Raw genomic sequence first — 9,090 nt, forward strand, 5'->3', positions numbered from 1 at the left:
CTATTCAATGTGCTACAGTACTATTTAAAGTGCTATTTACAATGTTTTTAGAGTAAAGTACTATTTAAAGTGCAATTAACACTGTTTTAGAGTACAGTACTATTTAAAGTGCTATTAACACTGCTTTAGAGTACAGTACTATTCAATGTGCTACAGTACTATTTAAAGTGCTATTTACAATGTTTTTAGCGTAAAGTACTATTTAAAGTTCTATTAACACTATTTTAGAGTACAATACTATTTAAAGTGTTGACACCAACACCAGCAATACCTCTAAAACGCCACTAGATGGTGCTGTATCACTCTACAAACAGGGGGAGTAGTCTTTCTCTAGTTTTATTGCACAGTTCTTTTAACACTTCTTAATTTCTTTCTTTTTAACCATCAAATGAATCAACTGCAAACGATTAGACGAAATCAAGCACGTGAACATAAACAAATCTGTCCATTTTTCAGCCCGCCCCTTGTCCGGCCGGCCTGGAGAAAGCCGGTATGTTGTGTTCGGTTTGTAACAAGTAAGACAGGCCGGACGGGATGCATGCACGCATGGCGCTCACACACACAAAAGGAAACAATGTTTGCCACTGAATTTCAGTGTCACGGCTTTAAAGCTTTTAAAAACAACATAGTTCCTCTTCAGGTATCACAGCAAAGCTCCAAGTTGTCGTCTGGGAGAAATTCAATGCTACGCTTCTGGAGGGGTGTCTTCTTACAGCATCTCCTTCAAGCCTCATTGATTATTTAAAGAGCTGCACGGAAAGTTAAAATGTGACGTTTCAGACCATCCAATATGATGCTGGCATGTTTTCTTGTTGCCTGGCAACACACATCTAATAACAACAATAACAACTCTTGCATTTCAGTGTCTTTAAGGTTGCATTTCATGAGGTTTCAAGTGTTCTTTGGACCCACGATCCTAAGAATAATGGCACCTTAGTCTTCATTCTCAGGCGAGTAGGATCCAAGGTAGTATCGCAGCCACCAGTGCCAGCACGGTGAAGGTGGAGAGCAGCACCAGCAGCCACCGAGCGGTGGTGCACCCCCTGTAACTCCGCCTGGGCTGCGGGTGCACCACGGTCATCACCAGGCTGAAAGAGTCCTCCTCGGTCATTGGTCTCCCTTGGGCGCTGATGATGAAGATCTGGGAGGCGCCGCCACGAGGTCTGTTGAGCCTCTGCCGGCGGAAGCGTTCCGAAACCCGGTTAAAACAGTCCCTTACCCAACCGGCTCCTGACAAAGCTGGGGTCTCCTGGAAGTGCACCGGCGGTGGCTGAGGGGTTCTGACGGGGACCTCCAAGATCTGCCCTCCGGTTCCATCCTCAGGGTCACCTTTCCTCTCCGTCGGGGTAAGCGGCTCGTCTTTTTGCTTCCTGATGAAGGTGAGGTGTCTGCAGATGGGACACGCGATGGTGTCCCGGATGTTCCCGTCCGTGTGGATGCTCACCAGTGTTTTCACCAGGCAGTCGTGACAGAACACATGTCCACAGCTCAGAGTCCTCTTGGTGACGCAGAGGTTTTCGTAGCACACGGGACACTCGCTCACGTCCTCCTGGGCGTCATCCTTGTAAAACGCCATGGAAGAAACGATAGCGAATGCAGAGCCGCTTGTCTTGTCTTCCCTCCCTCCGCTGCGATCCTGACTTGTTGTCAGTGGGTGGAGGCAAAGCTGGAGCTTGCATGAACGCATAGATAGATAGAACACGTAGATAGAGCCTTGCAGAACTGGGCCTGCCACCTGTGGGCTCGCAGCCGCACGCTGACTCACTCCCTGGAAGCCACAATGATAAACTGGGAGGAGGAGTGTGCCATTACCCTCACACAATGCAGCTCTCTGTGACACGGGCAGAATTCAAAGAGTGGCTTTTCGGGTGTTTACCATTTTGTCAGAATTGATAGATGTTATCACAGGAGTTTTTATGGAGTGACTGTTTTTACAAAACCTTTGTTTTGAAGGGGGAATTGCCAACTTCCTGTTGATTTTTGCTGAAGGATGTCAATAGGTGAAATCTAGGTCTAAGTTAGACCTACATAGAGGTTTTTGTTTCATGTCTCTAAGACATTCTTACTGGAAGTTACAGGCAGTTTTGTCTGAGTTTTCTTCCTAGGAGCAGTTGTGTCTGTGTTTTCTTCCTAGGGGGCGCTTGAGTGCAATTTAGAGTTTTGGGGTTGGGTTTTTTATTAGATCGCAATTTTTGCCAGTCCTGATGTGTGTGTCCAGTTTGGTGAGTTTTGAAGCATGTTAAGGGGGTCAAATTACAGCTCAAAGAGGCAAAAGTGACTGTTTTTACAAAACTTTTGTTTTGAAGGGGGAATTGCCAACTTCCTGTTGATTTTTGCTGAAGGATGTCAATGTGTGAAATCTAGGTCTAAGTCAGACCTACATAGAGGTTTGTGTTTCATGTCTCTACAACATTCTTACCGGAAGTTACAGGCAGTTTTGTCTGAGTTTTCTTCCTAGGAGCAGTTGTGTCTGTGTTTTCTTCCTAGGGGGCGCTTGAGTGCAATTTAGAGTTTTGGGGTTGGGTTTTTTATTAGATCGCAATTTTTGCCAGTCCTGATGTGTGTGTCCAGTTTGGTGAGTTTTGAAGCATGTTAAGGGGGTCAAATTACAGCTCAAAGAGGCAAAAGTGACTGTTTTTACAAAACCTTTGTTTTGAAGGGGGAATTGCCAACTTCCTGTTGATTTTTGCTGAAGGATGTCAATGTGTGAAATCTAGGTTTAAGTCAGACCTACATAGAGGTTTTTGTTTCAAGTGTCTAAGACATTCTTACTGGAAGTTACAGGCAGTTTTGTCTGAGTTTTCTTCCTAGGAGCAGTTGTGTCTGTGTTTTCTTCCTAGGGGGCGCTAGAACGCAATTTAGAGTTTTGGGGTTGGGTTTTTTATTAGATCACAATTTTTATGGAGTTGTATTTATTAAGTTATTAGGGACTGCAATGTCCCTTTGGAACAGAGGACCCTATTGTATTTCGTGCTTTTTATTATTATTATTATTATTCCGCCGCCTCTTTGAGCTGTAATTTGACCCCCTTAACATGCTTCAAAACTCACCATATTTGACACACAAATCAGGACTGGCAAAAATGGCCATTTAATTAAAAAAACCAAACCCCAAAACTCAAAATTGCGCTCTAGCGCCCCCTAGGAAAAAACACTGACAAAGCTGCTTGTATTTTTCATACATTGATATCCTTCAGCAAAAATCAACAGGAAGTTGGCAATTCCCCCTTCAAAACAAAGGTTTTGTAAAAACAGTCACTTTTGCCTCTTTGAGCTGTAATTTGACCCCCTTAACATGCTTCAAAACTCACCAAACTGGACACACACATTAGGACTGGCAAAAATTGCGATCTAATAAAGAAACCCAACCCCCCAAAACTCTAAATTGCGCTCCAGTGCCCCCTAGGAAGAAAACACAGACACAACTGCTCCTAGGAAGAAAACTCAGACAAAACTGCCTGTAACTTCCAGTAAGAATGTCTTAGAGACATGAAACAAAAACCTCTATGTAGGTCTAACTTAGACCTAGATTTCACCGATTGACATCCTTCAGCAAAAATCAACAGGAAGTTGGCAATTCCCCCTTCAAAACAAAGGTTTTGTAAAAACAGTCACTTTTGCCTCTTTGAGCTGTAATTTGACCCCCTTAACATGCTTCAAAACTCACCAAACTGGACACACACATTAGGACTGGCAAAAATTGCGATCTAATAAAGAAACCCAACCCCCCAAAACTCTAAATTGCGCTCCAGTGCCCCCTAGGAAGAAAACACAGACACAACTGCTCCTAGGAAGAAAACTCAGACAAAACTGCCTGTAACTTCCAGTAAGAATGTCTTAGAGACATGAAACAAAAACCTCTATGTAGGTCTGACTTAGACCTAGATTTCACACATCAGGACTGGCAAAAATTGCGATCTAATAAAAAACCCAACCCCAAAACTCTAAATTGCGCTCCAGTGCCCCCTAGGAAGAAAACTCAGACAAAACTGCCTGTAACTTCCGGTAGGAATGTCGTAGAGACATGAAACAAAACCTCTATGTAGGGCTTACTTAGACCTAGATTTCACACATTGACATCCTTCAGCAAAAATCAACAGAAAGTTGGCAATTCCCTCTTCAAAACAAAAGTTTTGTAAAAACAGTCACTTTTGCCTCTTTGAGCTGTAATTTGACCCCCTTAACATGCTTCAAAACTCACCAAACTGGACACACACATCAGGACTGGCAAAAATTGCGATCTAATAAAAAACCCAACCCCAAAACTCTAAATTGCGCTCCAGTGCCCCCAAGGAAGAAAACACAGACACAACTGCTCCTAGGAAGAAAACTCATACAAAGCTGCTTGTAACTTCCGGTAAGAATGTTGTAGAGACATGAAACAAAAACTTCTATGTAGGTCTGATTTAGACCTAGATTTCACACATTGACATCCTTCAGCAAAAATCAACAGGAAGTTGGCAATTAACCATTCAAAACAAAAGTTTTGTAAAAACAGTCACTTTTGCCTCTTTGAGCTGTAATTTGACCCCCTTAACATGCTTCAAAACTCACCAAACTGGACACACGCATCAGGACTGGCAAAGATTGCGATCTAATAAAAAAAACCAACCCCCCAAAACTCTAAATTGCGCTCTAGCGCCCCCTAGGAAGAAAACACAGACACAACTGCTCCTAGGAAGAAAACTCAGACAAAACTGCCTGTAACTTCCAGTAAGAATGTCTTAGAGACATGAAACAAAAACCTCTATGTAGGTCTCACTTAGACCTACATTTCACATATTGACAACCCCCAGCAAAAATCAACAGGAAGTTTGCAATTCCCCCTTCAAAACAAAAGTTTTGTAAAAACCGGTCACCTTTTTTCAAACATTATCTCCTCATATACTATATACATATACTATATATGTATAGATATATACACACAGACACAATATACAAACCCCAAAACCAGTGAAGTTGGCACATTGTGTAAATGGTAGTGATGTCTTGTGAATTGCATGTTTGAAAAGTAACTCTCCTCTCGTTTCAGGTCACTTGCCTTTCCTTTTGTGTCAGCAGTCTGACGTCATCCCTGATCCCAGATTGTTTCAACCTGTTCCCCATTACCCTCATGTGTCTTAAAAGCCCACGCCTCCCTTTGTTCTGTGCCAGATTGTCTCGTTTGTTCGTGCCTCTCTAGAATCCTGTCCAAGCCTTGCCTCGTCTCTTGTTTGAAAATCTTGATCCTGAATTCCCTTTTTGATATTTTGAGTTTTCTTTTTCTCCTCCTCAGCAGAGTGATTTTGTGTTATTTAGTTTTGCAGCCGAAGTGGTGAGTTTTCCGTTTTTTCTTACAGTTCTTCCTTTTCCTCAATGTTTTGAGTGACACCTTTTGTTAACCTTTTTTAGATAAGATACAGTGTATAAGTTTTATAGCCATTGTTTCTTCCTCCTTTTGGAGCATTTTTTGTTTATGATACATTTCATAGATTATATCCTGCGCCAAGTTTAGTTCGTTATTGTTTTTGTGTTTCCTCCTTTTCGGAGTGATTTTCGGTTGTTCCTTTTTGTGGAACCCTTTTTCGCCGACTACTCAGGTTATAGCCTATGTTGATTTGCCCTGACTCTGGAGGTGAAAAGAAACTTTCAAAATAAAAGCCTGCCAGATTGTTCCCTACTCTGCATCTGAGTCCCATTTTTGACCAAACTTGACATCGAACTGGAAAACGTTGTGATTTTTTGCAAATATTAGCTCATTTGGAATTTGATGCCTGCAACGTGTTTCAAAAAAGTGGCAAAAAAGACTGAGCAAGTTGAGGAACGCTCATCAAACACTTATTTGGAACATCCCACAGTTGAATAGGCTAATTGGGAACAGGTGGGTGCCATGATTGGGTATAAAAGCAGCTTCCATGAAATGCTCAGTCATTCACAAACAAGGATGGGGCGAGGGTCTCCACTTTGTGAATAAATGCGTGAGCAAATTGTCGAACAGTTTAAGAACAACATTACTCAACGAGCTGTTGCAAGGAATTTAGGGATTTCACCATCTACGGTCCGTAATATCATCAAAAGATTCAGAGAATCTGGAGAAATCACTGCACGTAAGCAGCTTAGCCCATGACCTTGGATCCCTCAGGCGGTACTGCAGCAAAAACCGACATTAGCGTGTAAAGGATATCACCACGTGGGCTCGGTAACACTTCAGAAAACTACTGTCAGTAACTACAGTCGCTACATCTGTAAGTGCAAGTTAAAACTCTACTATGCAAAGCCAAAGCCATTTATCAACAACACCCAGAAAGTGTTCTGTGGTCTGACGAGTCCACATTTCAAATTGTTTTTGGACACTGTGGACGTCGTGTCCTCCAGGACAAAGAGAAAAAGAACCATCCGGACTGTTATAGGCGCAAAGTTCAAAAGCCAGCATCTGTGTTGCTCCCATTACATTTTAAGTTAATGATTTGTTGCAAAAAAAATGAAGTTTCTCAGTTCGAACATTAAATATCTTGTCTTTGCAGTTTATTCAATTGAATATAAGTTGAAAAGGATTTGTAAATCATTGTATTCTGTTTTTATTTACGAATTACACAATGTGCCAACTTCACTGGTTTTGGGTTTTGTACATACATACACGTACACACACACACACACACACACACACACACACACACACACACACACACACACACACACACACACACACACACACACACACACACACGTGTGTATATATATACATCCTTTTCATATTTATATTTTTTTTTTAAACAATTGAACAATGACTATACCAACTTTTCCAATGCAAATCCTCGGGCGGAACAACTCTTACGAAAGAAAAAAAAACAAAAAAAACATAAAAATAAAACCTCTTAAAAGATTTTAGGTAAAAATAGTGGCAATACAAAATAAAAGGACACAAATCGAAATTAAATGTATTTCATAAAGATAATAACTTGTGAGCTTTTCTATGATTTAAAAGTGAATCGATTAAAGAATTTTTTTTATCTTATAATTAGAAAAAGTGGGTTTCGCATTTAAAAAAATCTACTTTTGTTTTAAAATTTTGCATGCAATATATGTTAATGTTCCATTCACATATATTGGTGTTTTGATCCGCATTATAGACATATATGAAGATGTTGTATTGAGTGCTGAATCGCCACCATGTTGAATGTGGCAAGAGCTAATGGAGAAGATGCCTCATGAGCTTACTTACCTTTCACAGGTAAGACGGAAAAAATACATTTGATCGTATTTGGCCATTGTAATAATTTCTGACTTTGCGGCAAACACTGTAAAGTCCAGTGCATACTGTACATTTCCACAGCCTGAATCATTATGTATGAAGTACAATCAATTCCCTTTCATCAGTTCACGCAGATCTGCCCTATCCAATATGGCGGACAACCTGATACATTGCATCAAAGGCCCCATTGTGCATTGTGGCCTTGTTCCCATTATAGTCTATATATGTCAAATCCCAAATCAAATCAAGCTTTATTTATAAAGCGCTTTTCATACATAAAAGAAATGCGACGCAAAGTACTTTACAAAGTTATAAACAATACCCCGGTGACCCATATCCCCCATTATCACATACGTACGCACGGACAGATACCAAACACAAACACACTTACACACACACACACACACACACACACACACACACACAACTCACACACATATGCAACTATATGGGCCAATTATTGCATGGCTGAGTACAGAGGAAACATGTGAGTAAACACTATCACAGGAGCCACCAGGATGCTGACACAAAAGCGCCCCCACAAGCACGGCCGACAACCCCTGAGGCAGATGACTCATCTGAGGAACGTTGGAAAATAAAAATAATAAAACTTGTAAAATAGTAAGAACCATGTGTAGAGACAAATAATAAAATACAAGTAAGACATATTAATATGATTAATAGAAGAAAAAAATATATATATATACTGTATATTAGAGATGTCCGATAATATCGGCCTGCCGATCCGATATTATCGGCCGATAAATGCTTTAAAATGTAATATCGGAAATTATCGGTATCGTTTTTTTTATTATCGGTATTGGTTTTTATTTTATTTGATTTTTTTATTAAATCAACATAAAAAACACAAGATACACTTACAATTAGTGCACCAACCCAAATAACCTCCCTCCCCCATTTACACTCATTCACACAAAAGGGTTGTTTCTTTCTGTTATTAATATTTCTGGTTCCCACATTATATATCAATATATATCAATACAGTCTGCAAGGGATACAGTCCGTAAGCACACATGATTGTGCGTGCTGCTGGTCCACTAATAGTACTAACCTTTAACAGTTAATTTTACTCATTTTCATTAATTACTAGTTTCTATGTAACTGTTTTTATATTGTTTTACTTTATTTTTTATTCAAGAAAATGTTTTTAATTTATTTATCTTATTTATTTATTCATTTATTTTTTAAAAAGGACCTTATATTCACCATACCTGGTTGTCCAAATTAGGCATAATAATGTGTTAATTCCACGACTGTATATATCGGTGTCGGTTGATATCGGTCTCGATAATTGAGAGTTGGACAATATCGGAATATCGGATATCGGCAAAAAAGCCATTATCGGACATCCCTATTGTATATATATATATATATATATATATATATATATATATATATATATATATATATATATATATATATACAGTAAATAAATAAATAAATATAATTAATTAAAATAGGATAAAAAGTAAAATACAAATGTATAACAAAAATTTATTATCTCAATTTTCATGTTAATATTTGTTTCAATCGTATGGCGGATGTTGTTTCAGTGTTCTTGCCTTTTACAATCACTGCAGTTTGCCCCTACTAGCTTAGGCTCGCTTTCGGCACGCAGTTAAAATGGGCGTTTCCTCGTAGCGCCCTATTTATCTGTAAGTGTCAGGGCGACATCTAGCGGTGCAGTGAGGGACAGCTACCCAATGACAAGTCAAAAAGGGCGCGGCTCGCTCTAGCCAATGCATTTCTATGGTGACGCTACACGGCCGGGTGACGCCACTCAGTGACGTCACCACGCACGCCCCCGTCAGGACTTACGTCGCTTCCGGGAGACGCGTT

At 40.0% G+C, this 9,090-nt stretch overlaps 1 protein-coding gene across 1 annotated transcript; it reads right to left on the bottom strand.

The window, feature by feature from the left end:
- Positions 1–270: 270 nt before the first annotated feature.
- Positions 271–1,634, bottom strand: LOC133615080 (RING finger protein 222). The gene has a single exon (XM_061973424.1). The coding sequence runs from the start codon at positions 1,574–1,576 to the stop codon at positions 947–949; it is 630 nt and encodes a 209-aa protein (XP_061829408.1). The 5' UTR covers positions 1,577–1,634; the 3' UTR covers positions 271–946.
- Positions 1,635–9,090: the final 7,456 nt, after the last annotated feature.

Source organism: Nerophis lumbriciformis, linkage group LG22 (assembly GCF_033978685.3).
Source record: "Nerophis lumbriciformis linkage group LG22, RoL_Nlum_v2.1, whole genome shotgun sequence".
Classification (NCBI taxonomy): Eukaryota; Metazoa; Chordata; class Actinopteri; order Syngnathiformes; family Syngnathidae; genus Nerophis; species Nerophis lumbriciformis.

Excerpts from the sequence above, each read along its gene's own strand:
- LOC133615080 (XM_061973424.1), bottom strand. The coding sequence starts at position 1,576 with ATGGCGTTTTACAAGGATGACGCCCAGGAGGACGTGAGCGAGTGTCCC.